Consider the following 24,048-nt stretch of genomic DNA (forward strand, 5'->3'; position numbering starts at 1 on the left):
AATTTCTATACACAGCTTAAACCAGATATTTACACTTTAGGGAGAAAACATAAAAACATTTCTTTACTGTTAAACATAAATTTAAAGTAAACTTGTTTTGTTTAGATAAATAAATATTGAAATATCTTTTGAATTAGTTAAATGTCAGAATAAAGAGAGACAGAGCTTCTATTTTTATCACCGGTTTCCAGCTGGATGGACAAACTGTTTATCACTGGTGGAGCACACAAAGCTGCAGCGGGCCTTTTCCTGGCCACGTCCAGCATTTACTGAGCCCAGACCTGAGAGACAAGTTCCCACAATCCCTCTGTGCCACAAAACACTTCCTGTCAGAAGTGGGATTTAAACCCACACCTCCAGGGGAGACTGGAACCTGAACAGAGCAACTTAGACTAAGACTGATCGCAGAGGCTCAGACTTGGTTTTGCTGGTGGCCCACCTGTGGGCTCCTACAGGGAAGAATTCAGCACAACACTAAAGTCGAGAAGATGTTGGTCCCACTACTGTGTTTGTTCTGAGAGCTGGGTCAGAACCTCATCCCTCTATCCAGTGAGAGCAGTACTCCACAAATACAATGAGGTAAACAACGCTACCACCCAGGCATCACTATGACCAGTGCAGGTCAAGTTACTTGAAAAATGTAATTAGTAACTAATTACTGATTACTTCTCCAAAAAAGTAATCCTGTTAGATTACTGATTACTTATTTTCAAAAGTAATTAGTTACTTAGTTAGCTTTTAAAAACATGATACACAACCTGAATATGCAATAAAGCATAGAATCAAACTCAAAGTAATGTGAGTACTTCCAAGCTTTAAATGCTGCACAGTTGTAGTCTCTCCATATTATCCATTGTTGATGTACACCCATCTGTTACCAAGTCGTACGCACTCATGTCATTGTCATGAGACACTCTCGCAAATAAAATCATGGTTTAATAACGCAGTAACGCAGCGTGCTTACTGGAAAGTAACTTTAATTTGATTAATTTTTGTAATAGTAATCCCTTATTTTACTCATTACTTGTAATGCATTACTGCCCATCTCTGACTATGACACAGTGAGTGCTTGTTAACATAACAGCTGCAGTTGTTCTTTCTTTACAACATCTTCACTTCATATTTCCACAAAAGTTCTGACAGTCACACATTTGATTGAATTTTCCACTGATGGTGGTCAGGGAGGGCCGCCATCAGGGATAGATGCCCCTCCCTCATCCTGGTCATGGTAGACGGATGCCCCTCCCTCATCCTGGTCATGGTAGACTGATGCCCCCCCCTCATCCTGGTCATGGTGGACGGATGCCCCTCCCTCATGACAGTCATGGTGGACGGATGCCCCACCCTCATCCTGGTCATGGTGGACAGATGCCCCTCCCTCATCCTGGTCATGGTGGACAGGTGCCCCTCCCTCATGACAGTCATGGTGGACGGATGCCCCGCCCTCATGACAGTCATGGTAGACGGATGCCCCTCCCTCATGACAGTCATGGTGGACGGATGCCCCTCCCTCATTCTGGTCATGGTGGACGGATGCCCCTCGCTCATGACGGTCATGGTGGACAGGTGCCCCTCCCTCATCCTGGTCATGGATGAGGGACCAGGATGAGGGAGGGTGGCCCCCAAGGGAGATGCCCCTCCCTTGTGACAGTCATGGTGGACAGATGCCCCTCCCTCATGACAGTCATGGTGGATGGATGCCCCCCCCCGACTGTGATTATGGCTGATGGATGCGTCTACCTGATTGTGGTCATGGTTAGGATGTGTCTGAGTACAGAATGACCGCTCAGGTCTTATAAACTCTGCTTTAAATGTTTTTGCCGTCTTAAATTAAGATGGGCAAAAACTTCCTCGGCTGTGGTAATGATGATAAAACTGAACTTGACCCTGAAGGTGATGTATGGAACAGACCAGCAGCCTGACACCTGAATTCTGCTCGTTCTTATTGAACTTACACAGAAGGTTCATTTCAGGACACGGATGCTTTCAATTTTACATGTGTGTCTTCTCTCAAAATGCAGCTGCTGTTGTGGACACATGAGCTGAGCCTAGGTTTGCCAGCACTTATCAGCTGGCAAATTAAGAACATCTCATTACAACTTTTGTGGTGTTGTCCTCTTGTGGATGGTGGGGAGGACACAGGAGGCACTGTAGAGGTTCGGTGCTTGGTGGATTGAGTGGCAGTCAGGGGCAGAGGTCTTGGCATTCTGATCCCCGGATTCCAAAAATGGCTTGTGATCGCCTCGCTCATATAGAAGGAGGCGGAGCTGGTGTGTGAGGTTGGGAGATCAGGGTGATCATGTGGATGGAGGGCTTCCTGCTGCCGCTGACCTGTTCATCTATGGCCTCAAACTGGACGACGTCAGCAACAGCTTGAGCATGTGTACGACGTGCACTCTGACCGGCCCGACCCTTAGGGCCCTGAGGTCCCTCTGTGTGCTCTCTGTCTCTGCATCACATCTAAACTCTGATTTTATTTTCCTTTTTTCACTTATCTTTTTTCACTTTATCGGAGTTCAAATCTGATTTTTATTTAACCAAGTTTCAAAGATGAACATTTCCACTTTTGTGTTTTAAATTTCTGCTGTTAAATCAGAGTTGTGACACAGTGATTAGAGCAGACGTCCAGTAGAATGAACGTCATTTCCCAGTAAACAGCTCCACCTGCTGGTCACAGAGACACAGTGCAGCTAAGCGAGCTGCTGTGAAGCGTGTACGCTCAGCAGTGTTGCCAACTCCTCAGTAAGGAAAATCGCTATTGGCTGTCCTAAAAGTCGCTAGAAGTCGCTAAATGACGTCATCACCTAATTTGCATAATTGGTCATGCTAATGTAATTGTAATCTATGTTGTTGGAGAGAGAAATAACATCGTGGAAGAGACATAAAGTGAGTAAAAAACGTCCTAAATGCATTTAGAGTTTATTTAGAACTACAAATTAAATTTATTTTAGCAATTATTGTTTTTTTTAATGTCACAATTCCAACCCTGCTCCTTTATCCGGGCTTGGACCGGCAAAAGTGACCCGAAATAGGCACTCTGGTGGAGTTACTTTGTGTGTGTGTATAAGTAGTTTTAAACCTTGTGATCCACATAACAGTAAAAGAGTAAAAGAAGAACTGGCTGCGTTACAGCACCCGCTGCTTGTTGAGAGCAAAAGCGATACGCGCTTTCACGTCTTTTTTTAGCGACTTTTTTTTAGAAAAAAAGTCGCTAGGGGGTCTGAAAACTCGCTAAATATAGCGACAAAGTCGCTAAGTTGGCAACACTGGCGCTCAGTTGCTTTATGTGAGAAAAACATCTGCTGAGTTTTTCAGACAAAGCTGTTTGCCTGCTGTCGCAGGTACATACACAGTTAACCTGAATATTAAAAACAGACAGTGTAATGTTCCCATAATTCAGTTTAATTAGTTCTGTCACAGCCAGTAAAATGATCAGGAATAAACAGCATCTCAACATGACAAATACTTTTGATATTTTCATTGTTTTGTTCATCCTACCTTTCAGAACACGGTGTGGGTAATTATTGTTTTATCGTTTTATTCAAATATCAGTTTTTCTGTTTTTTCACAGGAAAGTTTTCTAAAATTTATTTAATGTGAATTTTATCAAAGTAAACAGATGGAATATTTGTGCTTAAACAGGTTCAAGACAATAATTTTTATTCATATTTATTGTAAAACTTTTATATCTGAATCATGTGGATTTACTCCCAAACACTTTCTGCTCAAAAGTTTGATTTTTCATCATTTTTATCCCTGTTAGTTTTCACCAGCAGCCCATTGAGTTTTGTTTTAGCCTCAAAAGAAAAGCTTCCAGGATCTAGTTTGTTTGAAATCACGTGTCTTTGTGTGTGAATGTCGGTCGGGTGGATGGAAGATTAAAAAAACTTTTAAATGCACTGCCAAAAACTTCATCCAACAGTTTTCCAGGATTTGCGAAATCTGAAACATTCCTGCACCTCTGCCTTCAGTGGATCTGCAGAGGCTCGCAGGATGCTTAAACGTGAAGGACAGAACTCAGGAAATCAGGGCCTCTATGCTGCTCTCACCTTTGACCTCAGCAATAAACTAAAGAGGCAGAGATGTCATCATCCTGCAACTGCAGAGGCTTTTATTCTAAAAAGTAGAAATCAGTCAGGATGTGGCATGGTGAAACCTCCAGGATCCAGAAGACCAGCTCCTGGACCCACAGGACCTCCATGAGACCATGATATCTACCCCTGTAGGCCTGCGGTGTCCTCACACGCCATCTCTTCTTCATGTGTTGTTTATGAGCGAGTCAAAGTGGAGACAAACTGGACAGCTGCTCTTCGGCCTCCGGGCTCTTGCTCTGCGACTCCTCCTCTTCCTCCCGGCCCCGCTCTACCTCTCAGAGTTGATTTTGTACCGGAGGACAAAATAAGCAATGAGTCTCAGAGAGAAAAAGAAGATGGTGAGGACAATGAAGTCCAGGTAGAGTTTGGCATCCAGCATGTCCAGCTCCTTGAGGATTGCCTCAGACTTCTGGAAGTGACACTCCTCACCTTCATCGCAGTGAAGATCATCACGACCCAGGCTGTAGATGGACAGGATGACGCCCTCGAACCCGTACCTGAAACACACAAACACGTTCAGAGAGTGCAGCAGCGCCCCCTGCTGTGTGGATACAGCAGCAGGCCCGCCAGCTAACAGCGCCCCCACCTGACGTAAGAGATGTAGGACATCCACTGCAGGTACCAGGGGATGGTATCGAAGCTGACGAAGAACCCGGAGAACAGCAGAACCGGGATCGCCGTGACCGGACCCACAAACGTGGCCACCTACAGGAAACAAACACATGAGTGATGTCAGCACAGGAACACACCTGTGAGCGGACAGGAGGTGATGGAGGAAACAGCGAGCGGACCTGCAGAGAGGTGGAGGCGGCTCCGATGAGCAGACCCAGACTCTGAGCCACCAGAGATGTCAGAATCCCCAGAGACAGGAAGAGGAAGAACCGGCCGGCGTCCGGAGGCTGAGCCGTCATCCAGTACACGATACTGCAGTACACCACCGGGAACACTACCTGTACAACAGCGACACTGCAGGTCAGAGGGTTGATACTGCCAGGTCTCGGTGTGCAACTTTAAGCTGAAGCTCTTAAATCTAGGACTGCATATTGCCACTGATTTCTACAACGATTCAATTCTGATTCACAAGGTTGGATTTTGACTCAAATATTATAATTCTGATCAATTATCTTGGATATGTACAGCGTGTGCGTGCTTACATCCTTTTGCGGAATCTGTTCAAGCTGTTTTCAATGTTTGGTTATTGTTGAAATGGTTTAGTTGAGATTCTGACATTTCTGGCAAAATACATCAAATTCAGGATTTCATGAGTCGATATGGGATTATTAAAATTAAAAACTATTTTTTAAACCCACCCCTACTTAAATCTATTAAGGTTTAAGGCTTTCATCATTAGGGGTGTGGCCTCTTAGACTGACAAGTGGATAGTGATACAGACAGCTGTAGGTGTTAGCTGTCTGCTAGCCTGAGGTGAGGCATCCCTGAACTGGACCTCTGGACCGTTGCTGTTGGAGCTTTTTTTTTTTAGAACATTTCTAATGACATTATCAATATCATTAGCAGTTACCAGAAATATGGCCGGGGTGAAGTTACTGTATTAACTGACTATCCGTGAAGGGTGAGCTCCCGGTTTACTGAGAACCAGCTGATAACTTGTGGCTGACGCTCCGAAATCCAGAGTCCAGGAACCAGTTCAAAAGTAAGTGGACGGATACAAAGTTTCTAACAAAATGATAAACTGTGCCGTCAGAAAAAATGACGATAAAACAAGATCTTTCATCTTCAAATGTGTCATTAAAGAAAGAGATTCGGGAGCTGGAACCAGGAGCTGCCACTCCAAGTGCAGCTTAGAGATAGCTATGTCTTTGTTACCTGGAAGGGGACATCAGCCATGGTTTTGGCCAGGTAGTACGCTTTCAGGCTGTACCAGTAGTTGAGGTGTTCTCTCAGAAAGACGCCCATCTCCAGAGGAACTGAAGCACAAAAACATGGCAGCAGGTTTTCAAAGGTTGCGACGAATAAAACTCGTCCTTATTACAGAGACTTAGTCTGATGTTCTCTGACAGCAGCTCCCAGAGCGACTGCTAGCTCATAAAATCCCAGAAAAGCTCAAATTTAAAAACACGATTTTACCGTCATTAATCCTGGCAATTGTGGGTGTCAGTTTAAGGATTTGGTCCTGAGAACATCAATAAAGGTAAAGAGTTCCTGAGTCAGAGCCGGTACCTTTGGTGCTGTTCAGGTAAAAGTGACGCACCTGTTGCTGAGCTCACCTCTGAACACTCAGCTCTGTGCTTGAACCTCTGTGATGTCAGAGAGGCTAACACTTCAGAACCTCTGTTTACAAGAGGAAGCCAATCAGAACAAAGTTGTCTTTAAGGGGGAGGTGCTAAAACAGGTTGTATTGCAGGTAGGATAAATGGAGGTCTGTTGTTCTGTCCACCTTTGTAACAGCAGACCTCGTGTTACACAAGCCGATGAAGGACAGATAACAGCTGCTCTCCAGCTCGACTCTGTGATGTATTTGTTACGCCGATGACACCCTGATCTTACTCAAACGTCACCTGTGTGCAGGTAAAGTGACACAGCAGCTTGAGGCGGACTCACAGGTGAGCACCGTGGGCATCAGAGCGGCGAACATGAGGAACAGCATGGAGAAGAAGAGGAACCCCGAGTTACTCAGAACCTTCTTGGCTTCGTTCCCGATACCCAGATACAACAGACCAATAAGAACGCCGATCCCAATGTGAGACGAGATCCTCAGGTGAGTCAGCACCTGCCAATGACAATGCCTTACTTCAAACTGCAATACTGCACAGTAATATTACCACACTGACAGTGTTTCATTTCACAAATCTGTGCTGGAAACCGTCACCACGTGTTTAAGTTACAGTGAAAAAAATGTTTTTGTGATTGAAAAGTAGTCAGTAAAATGATGTCATTATATATGACCAGACTCAGACCAGAGTTTTAGGAAATTAGGAAGAAAATTGGCAAGAAATTATCTGTAAACCAGTCTAAGGAGCTTAGAAAGAAAAGCATATGGACTTCTTTAACTTTCTTGAAGACACTTCATCCGAGAAGCTTCTTAAATTCTATGAGCAACTGGAGAAGAGTCACAGATTTCTACGCCCAGCGCCCTGTATCAGGATTATCAGAAAATCCACCACAACATCCCAGTGTCCTTCAGACCCAGACAGAAACTAAACAATATAGTGTAGCCAGGGCTGGACTGGGACAAAAAATCGGCCTGGGCATTTTGACTAGAGACCGGCCCACCAAAAATGTGACGTCATTCAGGGGTAAAACCGCAAAGGATTCTGGGAACTTGTGGCAAGCAGTACTAGCGCATGCAGGCTTTCAATTGAACTCAGTTACACAGCGATAAAAAGAAACACAAAAAAGAAACTGTTGTATTATTAACTGCAATAGCCGGGTGTTGATTTCTGGTATTTGCCAAAAACTGATTGCTCGTATTTAAATTGCTATAAGTAACTTGTTGGGCTATAATATGTGAAACAGATGTCAAATGCATCCCTCATGGATGACATAAAGTCATATTGAGCTACAAACAACATTAGTGTAACAAGGTAGAAGCCACAATCAGTCTTTGGCAGTGACTTTTATATAACCTTTATTTATGCCGTTAAAAAAAGGTCTAATTAACATTAAAAATGTCTTTTGTAAGAAGTAGTTGGACAGCAGAAATGGCTCAAATATTACAATAGTTCTGTAAAAATATTTAAAGTGGGGATAAAGGACCGGATTGGTTATAATGTAAGTACAATAACACAGAGTTGTAAAGATACTTGAAAAAACAGATAATTTTTTAATTCCATATATAGCCCCTTTGTAAACGCTGTTCACCGAAGTCTATTTACCAACATAGATATTACACATAAAAAATACACGCAAACATTGGAAATCAGTTTTTGGCACAACACCTGTTGCATGACAGCCACGGGAAGCCGACGGGTAAAGAGATCGGTTGTTATCGGATTACGTCGTGAAAATTGTTTAAGCCATGTTTCCGAAGTAACAAAGAGCCGATGGATGGCCTATAAGATTGCTAAACAAGGGGGAGGGTGCATCCGACCTCCTCGGCTGTAACTGGTCCAGCCCAGAGTCGATCATGACCAATTGGCCAATCCAACACCTTTCATTATTTATACCCTTCCAAAAAAAAATTAAAAAATCGATCGGCCCATAAAAACAAAAAATCGCCAGCAGCCCACCGGGCAAATGCCCGGTATGCCCGATGGCCAGTCCAGCTATGAGTGTAGCTGTGAAGTGCAGGAAGAGTGCTCAGACTTCTAATAATAATGGATTGGATTTATATAGCGCTTTTCTAGGCACCCAAAGCGCTTTACAATTCCACTATTCATTCACTCTCACATTCACACACTGGTGGAGGCAGCTACAGTTGTAGCCACAGCTGCCCTGGGGCAGACTGACAGAAGCGAGGCTGCCATATCGCGCCATCAGCCCCTCTGGCCAACACCAGTAGGCGGTAGGTAAAGTGTCTTGCCCAAGGACACAACGACCGAGACTGTCGGAGCCGGGGCTCGAACCGGCGACCTTCCGATTACAAGACAAACTGCCAACTCTTGAGCCACGACCGCCCCACTGGAGACACCAAACAGCCACTTCGACAGGACAACACTCAGTTGTTCATCTGCATCTAAAGGTCAAAGGTCACTCTTTGAGCGCAATCCAATGATGTTCAGGAACAAATGAGGAAACAAAGTAGTTGAGATCTCTCAGTCTGGAAAAAGCCATTTCTAAAGCTGTAGGAATCCAGTGAACCAAAGTAGAAGCCTTTATCCACAAATGAAGGTCAGTGCTCAAAAACCCCGGCTGAGCAAAAGGAACATGAAGGCTTGTCTCAGTTTTACAAGAAAACATTTGATGATCCTCAAGACTTTTGAAAAATATTCTGTGGAATGATGAGACAAGTTGGAAGGTGTGTGTCCTGCTACATCTGGAGTGAAAGTAACACAGCATTTCAAAAAAGGATTGTATCAACAGCAAAATATGGTTGTGGTAGTGTGATGGTCTGGGGCTATTTTGCTCCTTCAGGACTGGAGTGCACTGGGTTCTGCAGGCAGACAAGGATCACAAACTCACCAGCAGGCCACATCTGAACTGCTTAAAAAATGAAGACTTGCAGTGGCCGAGTCAAAGTCCTGACCTGAATCTGATTGAGATGCTGTAGAATGACACTGAGTGGTCCAAAATTCCTCCACAGCTGTGAAAGACTCATTGCCAGTTATCGCAAATAGTTGTTTGCAGTTGTTACCTGCAATCAGTGAAGTTATATTTTATCCTCAGGTTTCAGAGCTCATCACAGCACAGAAACAGCTTTAGTGAAGGTTACAAATGATCTTCTTATGGCCTCTGACAGTGGACTCATCTCTGTGCTTGTCCTGCTAGACCTCAGTGCAGCGTTCGATACTGTCGACCATAATATCCTATTAGAGCGATTAGAACATGCTGTAGGTATTACAGGTATTGCACTGCAGTGGTTTGTATCATATCTATCTAATAGACTCCAATTTGTGCATGTAAATGGAGAGTCCTCTTCACACACTGAGGTTAATTATGGAGTTCCACAGGGTTCAGTGCTAGGACCAATTCTGTTTACATTATACATGCTTCCCTTAGGCAGCATCATTAGAAGACATAGCATACATTTACACTGCTATGCAGATGACACCCAGCTCTATCTGTCCATGAAGCCAGATAACACACACCAATTAGTTAAACTGCAGGAATGTCTTAAAGACATAAAGACCCGGATGGCCGCTAACTTTCTGTTTCTTAATTCAATCAAACTGAGGTTATTGTACTCGGCCCTCGCTCTAGGCTGCTCGACCTATAGGAGATTCCCATGATGCACTGAGTTTTTCTTGTTTATACACTTTTATACACCTCTCTGCATTGTGTTATCATTAGTTATTATTAATCTCTGTCTCTCTTCCACAGCATCTCTTTATCCTGTCTTCCTTCTCTCACCCCAACCAATCACAGCAGATGGCCCCGCCCCTCCCTGAGCCTGGTTCTGCCGGAGGTTTCTTCCTGTTAAAAGGGAGTTTTTCCTTCCCACTATCGCCAAAGTGCTTCTCATAGGGGGTCATATGATTGTTGGGTTTTTCTCTGCATGTATTATTGTAGGGTCTACCTTACAGTATAAAGTGGGTTTAGGCAACTGTTGTTGTGATTTGGAGTGAATTGAACTGAAGTTGTTGCTGCTGAAGGTGGCCCAAACCAGTTTTTAAGTTTAGAGGGCCATCCCTTGGTTTGGATATTTTTCCCCTAAAAATAAACACCTTCATTTAGTAACTGCATTTTGTGTTTACTTGTGTTATCTTTGTCTAATATTTAAATTTGTAAATTGGGAAGGAGGCAAACACTTTTTCACACCACTATAAATGGTAATGATCACTTTTATGTCAGAGTGATGGAAAAACGGTGTCATCTGTGTGAATCTGAGGTGACGTGTACGGAGGTGTTTGTCACCGAGTCTCTGAGGATGCTGAGAAAGGTCCTCCTGAACAGGATGGAGAACTGCGTCATGCAGCTAGCAGAGAAGCTGTGACAGCCTTCAGACGATGAGCTCTCCTGACGGGAGATCATCACAGGTACATGTTCATTTTCAAAGGACTCATTCGTCATGAAACATTCACAGGAGGTAAAGCGAAAACCTGCCTCTCATCAACCAATCACAGCAGAGGGCGTGCTGTTTTTTTACCTCCTCGGCGCGCTGCCACAGGAAGGGGTGGAGGGTGCTATCTCCGTTGAGCTCGGGCTGGTGGTCTTTCTCACACTTCCTCTCCTGAGCTGCCGTCACCAGCCTGATCATCTGGTCCCCGTACTCTCCGGACGCCACCTCCATCACTGCGCACAGAACCCATCAGTGAGTCTGACGCTGCGACGGCCGAGCGGGAACAGCTCGCCGGGCGAGTCTTACCGAAGTCAGCGGGGTTGTGGTACGTGGGGCAGTTCAGCCCGAGGTCTCTCAGGTACGGGACCAGACTGGACACCTGTCCCCTGTAGATACACTGACCCTGACTCAGCACGTACAGCTGAAACACGCACAGAGACACAGACACAAGTGAAACCCGCACTGAATCATGTTTCCTATCATTCTATGGACCCACACCAAGGTTTTCAGCTCCAAACACCTTTGTAGAGCACTTCCTGTTCTTCTCTCCATCCTTAAAACCTGAGCAGGAGGAAACGGATTTCACCCCATCGTACAAACTGTTACAAGTGCTCACTCGAAGCTTCTTTACACCACATTTACTCCTCTACACAAACTTGATTTTATCCCCTTTAAAAGCTCTTTGCCCCCCTCACACACTGATTAGCAGATGACCCTCTAACCTACTGAAGGAAATGTAATCATTTATTTATTGCTTCTGACAATAGAGCTGCTTCTATAAATGTTTCAAACTGTTTCAGATCTTCAGATAAAGAACCGCTGCTAACACTTCTGTGCATTGTCCAGCCACACGTTCATGTGATACCAGTTTACACCACTAGATGGTGCAGTGAGTCAGTGTAACGTGGAGGAGGGTCACCTTGTCGAAGAGCTCGAAGAGTTTTGCGCTCGGCTGGTGGATGGTGCAGATAACCGTCCGTCCTCCTCGAGCCAGAGCTTTGAGCAGAGACACCACCTGGAAACATGACGAGCTGTCCAGGCCACTGACACACACACACACACACACACACACACACACACCTTCATAGAAGCTCAGCATGAAGCAGAAACATGACCAAACATCACTCACATGTAGAATTTGAAGTACAGCTTGTTCTGATCAAACGTCTGAAATAAGTCGAGTAAAATAAAACAGCTGTGCTTTGGCACGACTGATCTCTGAGGCAGCGAAACCATTTCACACAGGTGAGTGGCGGGACCAGGAGTCGAACCACAGATCTCCCTGCATGATCCTACGTGTCAGGCATTATGTCTAAAATGAGTCTGCACAGCCTGAAAGGCCCTAAAAGCGTTCAGCCTGTGCGATTCAAAAATTGCTTTAGTGCAAAGACTTAAAGTTGGTTATGAAGACTGAGCTGACTGAGTGGAATGGTTCAGCTGCTTTTCATTGGCTGAGGACAGAGCACCGTGGTCAAGACTGATATCCGACCTTCTGTGACCTTCTGCCAGCTTGGGATGAACCACGGAGAGGACCTGGAGGTCAACCTGATTTCTTACCTCGTGGGTTCGTCGAAGAACATGACCGGCGGATTGTTGACAAGCTCCAGAGCGATGGCCAGCCGCTTCCTCTGCCCCCCCGACAGGTGAGACGTCCTGGTTTGAGCACATTCCAGCAGACCCAGAGCCATCAGGATGTCCCGGACCTGAAGGAGCAGAGATCCGAGTTCAGCCTGAGGGTAGAGTCTGAGATCAGGGAGGCCCGGAGCGATCGGCTCACCATGTCTCTGCGTGCCTCCTCCTTCTCCTGCAGCTTCAGGCTGGCCGACACCTGCAGAAACAGAGAGCAGGGTCTGCGATTACTGCGGTCTGAAGTAGGCTGAACGCTGAGGCTCAGAAGCACCTACCATCATGGCCTCCTGGACACTGAGGTGAGGCAGCAGCATGTCGTCCTGCATGATGTAACAGGAAACCTTCCGGAAAGAGCGCAGGTCTCTGGGCTGCCCGTTGATCAGGATCTCGCCCTTCATTCCCGTCTCCCTGTACGCAAAGACAGACGTGCACTGAGCGCGCTCTGGACAGATCCACTGACCTGCAATCAGCAATCAGATTCTTCACTAGCATTTACTGACACACACAGAGGTACAGCAGGCCGATGTGAGGATGCGGTAAAGCTCTCAGACTGAGATGTAACATGATGAAAACATTTTTAATCTGCCGCTGAGAGCGCTATGACCTCAACCTCACACTCAGTCATCATCTCCGCCCTGATGGATGCACCCACCTGTACCCGGCCAGGATATTCATGAGCGTGGACTTTCCGGCTCCTGAGGGCCCCATGATAGCCACCAGGTCCCCACTGGTGAATTTCCCAGAGATGGCTTTGAGCAGAGTTTTGTAACCTGAGGCGAACAGAAACAATCAATGTGCAGGTTTCCCAGCCGCTCACAGAGCCGCTCTTTGTGCTCGAACTCTCGGCTCAGGTTTCCCGTCAGTTTGGAGTTTTTCTCTCATTCATGCAGACCAGCAGCTGCTCTCACACTTAAGCCGCTCTGCTCGGCTTCTGTGTGAAAAACAAACACTCCCGCTCCTCCTAAAGGCTGATGTTTCAGTGCTGACAGTCTGGACTGTACTCAGGTCAGTTACGGAACTCGGTGAGGCTCGTGCATCGTCCCGAAACCGACCACGTTTCTCCTAGACATGCAGATGTGCTTCAGACATCTGCAGGTCCATCAGAGACCCTCCCTCACTTACTCCGAGCAGCTTCACTGACCATAGTGTGACCAACCAGAACATTTACATCAGCGTGAGTCCAAAAACCCTGCAGCAATCATGAAAACATCTTCAGTAATCTGCTGTTAATGTTTTGTCTTCACAGTGAGCTCAGCATCAGACTTAAGTATCACAGTCTCAAAGCAAACAGTCACTCATGACTGAAACACCGTGAAGCACACACATGTAAGAACGTGTGTGTCGGGCTGAGAAACCATGAAGAATGTGCTGACACCTGAAATCCTGTCTCAGAGACCAGGTTTCTGAGGTTGTCGTTATTAAATATGCATAAAACTGAGGAGTGTGTTACACGTTACACACAGAGGCTGAACGCGCTTTAATGAGATTATTAGATTTAATCTGACCAACAGTACCCTCCACACACTGTACACCCAGATGAACGTCCTCACCTCAGTACACCTATGACTGTACACCATGGCTATTCAACTAAGAAGTTAGTTGGGCCAGATTTTCAAACCGAGGAATTTATCTGGGCCAGATATTTTTTTGCAGCCAGTAAGCAGCAGATCATGATCAGTTTCAAATCCACACAACTGTATTGAAAAACAAGTAATTTTGTTAATTCCTTTTTCCCCTGTAAATCTGGTGACCTCTCACAAATGCACACCAAAAGGTCCATTTAAAAAAGGGGAACTATAACTAAACTATTTTTTTGCACATTTGAAATAATAATAACAAAAAAACATTTTGATATTTCCCTTTCAAATTAAAATAAATATTTCACTGACCACTCACTTTTCCTGCCATGAATGGAGCCCCATCTGTCACAAGTATACAGACACGCTTCATATCCAGACCATTTTCCTCAAAAAGAGCTGAAATCTTCTCAAACATTATTTCGCCAGCTGTGTGTCCCTCTAACGGTAGCAAGCCGAGCAATTTCCCATCCAAAAAAACGGACATATACGCACAACTGTGCATCATCAGTTCTGTCTGTGAACCCATCTCCTGCTATAGACATTACATCAGTTTTCTTCAGGTCATCTAACAGCATTTCAAACTCGTCTGACGCCAGAACTTCAACTCTACGAATATTTGAACTGTCCGACAGGGGCACGTTTTTAATAGCAGATGTCACACTTACTTTAATTTTTTCGTCACTTTTCACCGCATCCACCACGGCCAGCATGCAGTATTTCACTGTTTCAGAATCTGTGAAAGGCCTTTTCTTCTTCGCCAAGAAGCAAACACGAAGGGAAGCTGCTGCAGCTCTCTTGGGCTGTACAGGACCCTCACCATGGTAGTACAACTCCGGTTGTAAGATTATTAAACTCGCAGTTAAACTGTACTTTTGCAGCCCTCTCCTGAGATTGCTCTGGGAAGTTTGTGTAGAAAGTCTGGTGTTTGTCATTGTGGTGCCTTCGTAAGTACAGCAACACACTCACTGCAAATTAAACACTTTGGTTTGGCTTTTGGGTTTGGCGTTAAATGAATAAGTATTTGTCAGTCCAGGCAGGGTTCATTGTCAATTTTGCGCTTTTGGACTGAGAAAGACGTGCTGTTGTCGCATCATATATTACGATGATTGTTTAATATGTTTACATCACGGTGCATTGTGGGTTAAATATTGCTAGGCTACTGAAGTGTTGCATTCACAGTCTACACTACGCTGTAGGATTTTTTAATTTTTTAAAAATTAATTAACGAATTAATTTTTTGCGTTTTCTCTCTGTTTCTGCCAGGACCACAGGCAGGGCCACTCGCAGGTTGCTTCTGGGCCGCATTTGGCCCGCGGGCCGCCATTTGAATAGGCTTGCTGTACACCAGCCAACATCATCGTCATGTATGCCGATGACACTGCTGTGGTTGGGCTCATCTCTGATGGAGATGAGACGGCGTACAGGGTGGAGGTAGAGAACTTGTCCTGCTGGTGCTCAGAAAATAACCTGAAGCTGAACATCCTTCAAACCAGAGAACTCATGGACTTCTCCCTGAGAACGGGTGGTACTCAGGGGCCACGACCGAGAGCAGAAAGACAGCTATTACAACTATTCTAGCCTGTTAGCGCCTCGTACATGCCCCATTACATCAAACCTCACGTCTTCATCTGCTCCTCTGCTTCATGGATCCATCTTTCTGGCATTTAATAACGTGATCGCATGTTAACAGATTCTGTTTTCCTGAAAAGCATCAAAGAACCAATCAAAGGTTTTGTGTGAAAATTACAATAGAAAACCTGTAAATGTTTTCAAACTCCCACCTGCACGCTGTTTTCGTGCACCTGAGCAGGTGTGAAATGTTCTCAGTGAAACTCAGCTTTTCTAATATGAACAAAGAGTCTGGCTGAGCTCCATAATAATGGTCTGTAACCTGAGGCTATCAGAGTCTCTAACAGATCTAGTTTCAGCTAGAGGTTCCCGGCACAGCTTTACACAAGCACTATGTTCATTCTCTTGCTCAGGACCAATCAGAGGTAAGATGAGGTAAAGACCGTACAATGAAAGAAAGAAAACAGAAAAACCCAAGAATCAAATGACCCTCTATGAGCAAGTACTATGTGACAGTGGGAAGGAAAAACTCCCTTTTAACAGGAAGAAACCTCCAGCATCCTGTCTTCCTTCTCTCACCCCAACCAATCACAGCAGATGGCCTCGCCCCTCCCTGAGCCTGGTTCTGTCAAAGGTTTCTTCCTGTTAAAAGGGAGTTTTTCCTTCCCACTGTCGCCAAAGTGCTTGCTCACATGTATTATTGTAGGGTCTACGTTACAGTATAAAGTGGGTTTAGGCAACGGTTGTTGTGATTTGGCGCTGTGTAAATAGAATTGAATTGAAAATTGAATATTAACACATAGTGAGTGAAGAAGAAACACCCTGTGCATCATGGGAAGGGATTCCCTAAAATAATAATCCGACCCATTCTCAGGCCTGAGCAGAGCTCAGATGTGGGCGGGTTCATGAGCGGTGACATCATCGCTTGTTTTCTTGTTCTTGCATCTTTATTTTCAGGCAGCGAGCGACGGCGCGTCCTCCAATCTGACCTGCAGCTATTTACAGCAGAAGACCCAGCTGAGATTAACAGATTACAGCCGCTAATCCAGCAAGCGCACAAAAACACAGCAGCCAAACCGAGAGCACCTAACGGCTGCCTGCTGACGCACAGCCCATCATTAACAATAAAAAGTCAAAAGAATGACATGAACCCTGTGAGGTCGGCCATCACCTTTGACCTCTCCAACTGGACAAATAAAGCCCTCAGATGGATAGATCTATACACACACACACATACATATAAATGTGAATATATTTTTTCTGTCCAGGGCTATAAAATGTGAAGCCGTCTGAGATTAAATTTGTGGGTTTATGAGTTGGTCAGAAGCGTTTATGTCAGATCTTCTCTTGCGTTCTGCAGACTCAGCATCTCTGTGAGGTTCAGGGCGGCTCTGATGTTGGTGTTCAAAGGTCAATGGTCACTGTGACTGTCTTTAGTCAGTCTTAGGTTGGCCTGATCCACATCTCTGTGGAAGCCTTTTAAAATAGAAGCATTCAGACCAGCTCCTCCTGCTGTCCTGATACTTTTTGCTGTTATAGGAGCGTGACTCAGGATCTGTAATGAATAAACCAGCTACAACACAAGGCTGAATCGTGCCCTGAATTATTTTCCACCCAGCTGGCATTGAATTTACAGTGACAGTGTGTTTATTTTCTGAACCTCTGCCATCTTTGTTTTGTGTATGACTCTACCTTTCTTCCTCCACCAGGGTCCCTCTCTGACAACGAAGGAGACGTCTTTGAACTCAATGTTGACCGCGGGTCTGCGAGGTAATGAGGAGAACCTCTGGGCCTCCATCAGGTTGTTGTCCACCTTCTTCAGGTGTCTCTGCAGCAGTGGCGTCTGCTGGCTGCCCGCCGGCCGCTTGTTGACCACCTCATCCATACAAACACAAACTGTCCGGGGATCCAACATAAGATCGGGGGGCCCGTTGGTATTCTGAAGGTGAATAAAAGGAATCCGGCTTAAGACATCTATAGCTGACCCTCTGAGAATGTAAGCAAAAAGGTCCATCTATCCATCCATCAATCCACCATCCATCCATCCACCATCCATCTATCCATCCATCAATCCACCATCCATCCATCCACCATCCATCCATCCATCCATCCACCATCCACCATCCATCCATCCATCATCATCCGTCCACATCATCCATCATCCATCCACCGATATCATCATCCATCCACCCATCCACCATCCATCCATCCATCCACCATCCATCCATCCATCCATCCACCATCCATCCATCATCATCCGTCCACATCATCCATCATCCATCCACCGATATCATCATCCATCCACCCATCCACCATCATCTGTCCAGATCATCATCCATCCATCATCCATCCATCATCATCATCATCATCATCATCCATCCACCCACATCATCATCATCCATCCATCATCCATCCATCCATCCATCCATCCAACCATCATCATCCATCCATCATCATCCATTATCATCCATCCATCCACCATCCATCCATCATCCATCCATCATCATCCATCATCATCATCATCCATCCATCATCATCATCATCATCATCATCATCCATCCATCCATCCATCATCATCATCATCCATCATCATCCATCCATCCACCCATCCACCATCATCTGTCCACATCATCATCCATCCATCCATCATCCATCCATCCATCCATCATCATCATCCATCCATCATCCACCCACGTCATCATCCATCATCCATCCATCATCATCATCTATCATCCATCCTTCATCATCCATCCATCCAACCATCATCATCCACCCACATCATCATCCATCCATCCATCCTTCATCATCCTCCCACATCATCATCCATCCATCCATCCTTCATCATCCATCCAACCATCATCATCCACCCACATCATCATCCATCATCCGTGTACATGTTTTTTTCAGCGTGTTGCTAGAATAAAAGCTGAACCTAAGCTGTACCACAGAGACTTGGTAAAAGCTTACAGATTTTGGTAAAGTTGGTCCTGTACACACAGTATCACAGACTCTCGCCTGGATGATGCACTCACATATTTCTGTAGTCCTTGCTCTAATCTCAGCCTCAGTCACACTAGAACTGAACAATGTTCACTCCGCTGAATCTTTGTTTTTTCAAGTCTCATGGTAAAGTAACTGATAACAGCAGAGGACAGAGAAGACCACTGACAGCTGGAGAGCCACAAAGGTGAATGAAAAAGATATGACTGTGTACAGCGTTTACAGTTTAAACCATTGAAGCGTGTGTTGGTGTGAAGCTGAATGAATTCACTCATCAGGGCAGGTGGGTTTCCTGCATGAATGGTTAGCTCGCCACTGTAACCTGATTGTAGGTGCAGCGGTGAGATCAATGAACCTTTGAGCGGTCGGTGGTCAAAAAAGTGCTCTAGGAGCCATTGTTTGTTGTTGTTACCTTATGTGGTCACTTTTTGTGTTTTAACAGTATGATATGTTTTTATGGTAGTCACATGTAATTAGAGTCAGGTGTTGTTGGTCAGAAGGAGCAAACGGTTTGTGGCCGCTGATAAGAGTCTGCTGAACAACAAATGCAACTGGTGGAAAGCAATAAATGTGTTAAACAGGCAAGATAAGTATGGCTGGAGTTATTGGACCACGTTTCATTCATAATAGTGGCATTGCGTCACCTCTGCCAACGAACACCTCGGTAGCTTCGAGCGTAGGCTTAGCCTCTTGTGATGGCCAAAACCATGGCCGCACTAAAAGTGGGCAACTCTTACATATTTTAATTCATTCCTTCATCTAAACACATTCACACACTTTGGTTTGCAATAAGTTTATTGACTGGTTTGAACACATTTGTTCTATTCGCAAGCGCGTACATTTAGTTTACTTATATATTCACAACAATTCATTTCTGATTTTTGGTTTGATTGTGACTAATCTTTGTCTCTTTTACTGGTTTCTTACCTGCCATCATCCCTGGCATCTTTTGTTGCCAGACAAAAGATGTTAGCCAGTGTTTAAAAAACTTAAATACATAGATGGGCTTGTTTAGTTAACTTTAACTTTAGTTAACCTCCTAGGACCTGGCGTCCACATATGTGACATCACATTTTGGGTTAGACTAAAATACTCAATTTTGCTCTACAAGGACCTGATATCCACTTATGAGGGCATTATACTGCTACTGTTCTATCAAAATTTTAAACGAATATCCTCATGTGGCTCTGATTTTTCTTAGAAAAATCAGAGCCACATGACAGCTGGAATAGGCTCCAGCGCCCCCCGTGACCCTGAAAAGGATAAGCGGAAGCGAATGGATGGATAAAAATCAGGTAAAAAAAATCTGGTAATTTTTAAATTCATTGGGTCCCAATCAGCCCAGATATCAAAGAGAAATTAAAAATGCTGCTGTGGAAGAGTTCGGGTCTTAGGAGGTTAAACGTGTTTTTGTAGTAAACTAAATATTTGAGTTTAATGTTTTTGATTTTCTTCTTATCTGTTTAGTTTATTAACAAACTGAACTGCATCGTTTTTGTGGTATGTGATTGTGTTGTGTCATAGTGGTCTGATCAGCCATTATATACCTTTGTGTGTCATTTCCTGTTTGGGTCAGTTATGTTTGTTTGGCTGAGTTTAGTTTTTTTTTACGAGCTCAACATTTTTGTTTTGTAAATATAACTTTTTGGGTTAAATAAATGAAACCCTGTTTTTCTAATAATTCCTGTGCCAACTCCTTGTGCAGTACAGTGAGAGCGCACCGATAATAGAGTTTCGAACCTCTATCCCTCCTTAAAAAGCTGACTGAGGAGCCTGCTGGTTTCGATTGTCAGCTCTCATCCTGCAGAGCCAAATGTTTGTTGTCTGAGTTTGTTGATTCTCTACATGTTGTCAGATTAGCCGTCAGCTAGTCCGGTGTTGTTCCTGTAGGACGGCCATGTGTGACTGACCTGACCCGAACGAGGCACTAATCTGCAGGAGGTAACTGTCGGGCAGAGCTTAGTCACCGAGCTAAAGAACAGGCTGAGTGCAGGATTTAAACTGAGCACCCTGCTGCTGTGATTCAGCAAAACTATTGCCATGGTCACCATGGTAACCCTTATCATTGATTTCTTCACTCTCAGTACTGAGAGCTAAATTACAATTGAGGATGATCTGCGGGTCAAACTGAACATAAAGGTCAGTATCAGAGGTTTCTCCACTCCACGTGATGAAGCATCAGTGCCTGAGATGCGTCTCGCGCCATGTTGGTTCTTGTTTTCAGGAAGTGACCATATTTGGATGAGAGGAAGGAGCACTAAGTTAAGAGCTAGTTTTCAGTCTACAGACACAGATACCTGCTAATCAATAACAAAATCCCACAGTTTCCCTCATTAACCCTGGAGCTCAGTTTGTTACTACGGCAACCTCACAGCAGACATATTATTGGCCACAGGTGTTCGATGTCACCTGTCAGCCAAAATTTGAGAAAACAATTTAAAAACAAAAATGATTTCTTGCCTTGGAGTTTGTCCATCTTCTTTTGTTTGGCTTCATTTGTTTGCTTAAAAAAACTACCAAATAACTTCTCTGTCATTGCTCATCATTGCAGCACGAACAGCTTCACTGACTCATGTTGAGAATATTTTTCTATGTGGAAGTGATGCTTTTTGTAAAACTCGAGCAGAATATGAATACATACACATAAGTAATAATTTGTGACCACACAGACAGGAGCAGAGAAAATCCTGAGCTCAGAAACATATAAACATGTGACTAAACAAAGAGCTTTTCAGGAAATCAGAAGATTTCAGGATGTTTACGAGGAAACTTTGTGTGTGCAGCAGTAAAGGAAGTACAAGTACCTGTGGATCACCTCATAAATTGACTGCAACATAAGCATAATCTGAAAACTGTACTTAAATCACTGTATTTTATTCCTCCGGACAATTGTACTGCTGGAGCATCGAGACACCTGCAGCAACAGATGAATGTGTTCCTCCGTTTGATTTGTAAAAGTTCTTAAAGTCGTGAGAAACCTTCGTTGTGACTCATCGTTTCAGCCCACAAACTGTACGATTTTAAATTCATCCCATTTTTACAAGTTTTACATGGTTTGTGTAAAAGTTTTAGTAAAAGACTCAATGGAGGAACAAATTTATGCTCAAGTATTAAGTAAATGTACTTACACGTGTTAAGAAAGGAGAAAGGCTTCTATCCTCCCAGCATGAGTCCGCTCTGTGAGAGCTACTAAACTTTCAAAACTTCCAGTCATGGGCGTGGCTACTGGAGCCCCGCCCATGACTGGAATTTGATTGTCACACCCCGAAACAGTGCTGTGACATCATCACAGCCCAGGCAGACATTAGGAGGTCTCGATTATAACTGCACTTCCTCCAGCAGAGGCAGCAGTGAGTCATGTTCGCAGCCTGATGTTTGGTCTCTGTGGATAATCTCAGCCATCATAACAACGGTACGCTGCGAGGATGTTTAACGTTTGCATTGTCAGAGGCGTGGCCTTTTGACTGACAGGTGGATGGTGACACAGGCGGCTGTAGCTGCGAGTTTCACTTGAACCTTTTGGAGCATTTTTAATGATATTATCTGACCAATAATATCGCTGCTGCGAGGGTACTGTACTCACAGACAGTCTATGAAGGCTCCAGTGTCGGTGATGTTACTGAATTAGCATCATCTGTATCTGCGTGATGCTCCATACAGTCTCACCAAGCTGGCTAGCATTAGCACGCCACCCTCTTGTTTACGTCTGGGTAAAAAACAACGCTGTGGTGGTTAAAATGTGAATCCTGAAACGAATGAGTGATTTCAGTGTGCTTACTGCCATCTATTATATACAGTCTTTGTCCCTGCAGATAAGCCGGAGGTCTGAGCATTATTTAGCAATGTTCGAAGTTTTGGTTTAGTATATATTTTGAATTCCCCTCGTTTAAAAAATCCTGTAATCACCCCGTCTGTCCACCCTGACTCCATTTTCACTATAGCCCAACATTTCATGCAGTAGGTTTCCAGTGTTAGCAGTCACCGTCTTAGAGAAACAATCCCAACAGAGGCACTAACACGCCAGCACTACAGAACTGCCCCTTCAGTGCGTGAACACAGAAACGATGAGGATAACCCGGCAGTATCATTCAAGTTAAAATCACATTACCATCATGAGAAGAACTCTGCTCATCAGGACTCTCCTCTTCCTCCCTGAGGAGCTGACCTTGGTGCAGTGGAGCTGCAGGACTGTTAACTTCTTTAAAACCCAAACATGTGAGATTTGCTGAGCGTCACACAGCTGACCGTCACATTCAGGCTGATTCCCACACAGACCTCGTTGCTTAGAAAGCTGTTTCCTTTCCTTAAACCAGCAGCAGACACAGAGGGTCACCCCTCATCATACCTCTGGAGTCCTCATACTCACCATGATGATGGAGTTGGTGACAGTGGGGTTGTGGACGGACCAGGCAGCCATCAGACAGGCCATGGCCGAGAGACAGCAGCACTCTGACACACACACACATCTGATCAGCGCCTCACTGACAGGCAGCAGCCTGCGCTCATGGCCCCGCCCCCTCACCACTAACCCCACCCCTGTCTGGTGGCCACACCCCTCTCTGTGAGCAGTGAATAACATCAGTGGTGCTGCCTTAAAGAGAACAATTTAAAAACATGTACAATAATCTGCCAGCGTTTTTTTTATTATTTGTTTGTCACCTAAAAACAAACAAACAAACAAATCTCCACAGGTGCTCTACGCACAGCCTGTAAATAACAGATGGACACTGCCACCTGGATAACGTCAGATTAACGGGAAAACAGACCAAATTTAAACACGCTCATTTATGATGAAGGTCTTTAGACCGATGATCCCAAACACTCACCGCAGAGCTTCCTCTGAGTCTGCCGGAGGCTTCTTCCTGTCGCCAAACTGCTTGTTTACAGGGCGTTGTCTGATTGTTGTTGTTTCTGTGTGTTATTTAGCTTAATGCTAACCCAGCAGCCGTGTGAGCGTGTTTGACCTCATTATGGTTAAAAACTCCTGTTTCACATAAATTTTGTGTTTGAGCAACTTCAGCCTCTTGGACCCTGAGCATTTTAGCTTCCGCCATCTTTGGGGCGGAGTCTCAGAGGCCATTTGAAGACGTGTGAGTATCAGACGGTCTCTACATCATCAGCACGAATGTTGCGTACGATTTTATTTGACGTAACTTTATTGTTCAGTTTGGTTTCTGCAGACTGAAGCCAAATACGAGGTTTGGAGTTTGACATGTTTTTATCAGGACATCTTTAAACGCTTTGATTTCATTGTTTCACGTCGTGAGCTCTGAAAAGTTTTTACAGTTCAAAGAGCGACTTTAAATCTGTGCTGCAGACTGACATCCACCAAATCGCAGGTTTAGATTTGTTCACAGGTGAGTCAGGTTTAAATGTAACTGCATCCATCCTCTTATCCTTGACAGGGTCATGGTGGGGGTGGAGCCTATCCCAGCTACCACAGCGCAGGAGGCGGGGCACACCCTGGACAGGTCGCTAACACAGAGAGACAGACAACCATTCATACCTGTGAATGGACCGGCCGGGCGGGCGAATCGAACTCAGGACCTTCTTTAAA

At 44.7% G+C, this 24,048-nt stretch overlaps 1 protein-coding gene across 4 annotated transcripts; it reads right to left on the reverse strand.

The window, feature by feature from the left end:
• Positions 1-3,381: 3,381 nt before the first annotated feature.
• abcg1 (ATP-binding cassette, sub-family G (WHITE), member 1) lies at positions 3,382-22,969 on the reverse strand. Of its 4 annotated transcripts, XM_085131354.1 has the most exons (15): positions 22,858-22,969; positions 17,184-17,430; positions 12,995-13,112; positions 12,618-12,750; positions 12,491-12,541; positions 12,271-12,416; positions 11,633-11,756; positions 11,020-11,134; positions 10,801-10,946; positions 10,569-10,670; positions 6,657-6,825; positions 5,922-6,022; positions 4,886-5,044; positions 4,681-4,799; positions 3,382-4,591 (listed from the first exon to the last, which is right to left on the reverse strand). In XM_085131354.1, the coding sequence occupies exons 1-15, from the start codon at positions 22,918-22,920 to the stop codon at positions 4,363-4,365; spliced, it is 2,022 nt and encodes a 673-aa protein (XP_084987480.1). In that variant the 5' UTR covers positions 22,921-22,969; the 3' UTR covers positions 3,382-4,362. The 4 variants fall into 4 exon arrangements, with proteins under 4 accessions (XP_084987480.1, XP_084987479.1, XP_084987482.1 ...); XM_085131353.1 differs by having other exon boundaries at positions 12,271-12,541; positions 12,618-12,802; XM_085131356.1 differs by having other exon boundaries at positions 12,271-12,541; positions 12,618-12,802; positions 21,620-22,966.
• Between the last annotated feature and the right edge of the window lie 1,079 nt (positions 22,970-24,048).

This window comes from Neolamprologus multifasciatus, chromosome 14 (assembly GCF_963576455.1).
Source record: "Neolamprologus multifasciatus chromosome 14, fNeoMul1.2, whole genome shotgun sequence".
In the NCBI taxonomy this organism is placed as follows: domain Eukaryota; kingdom Metazoa; phylum Chordata; class Actinopteri; order Cichliformes; family Cichlidae; genus Neolamprologus; species Neolamprologus multifasciatus.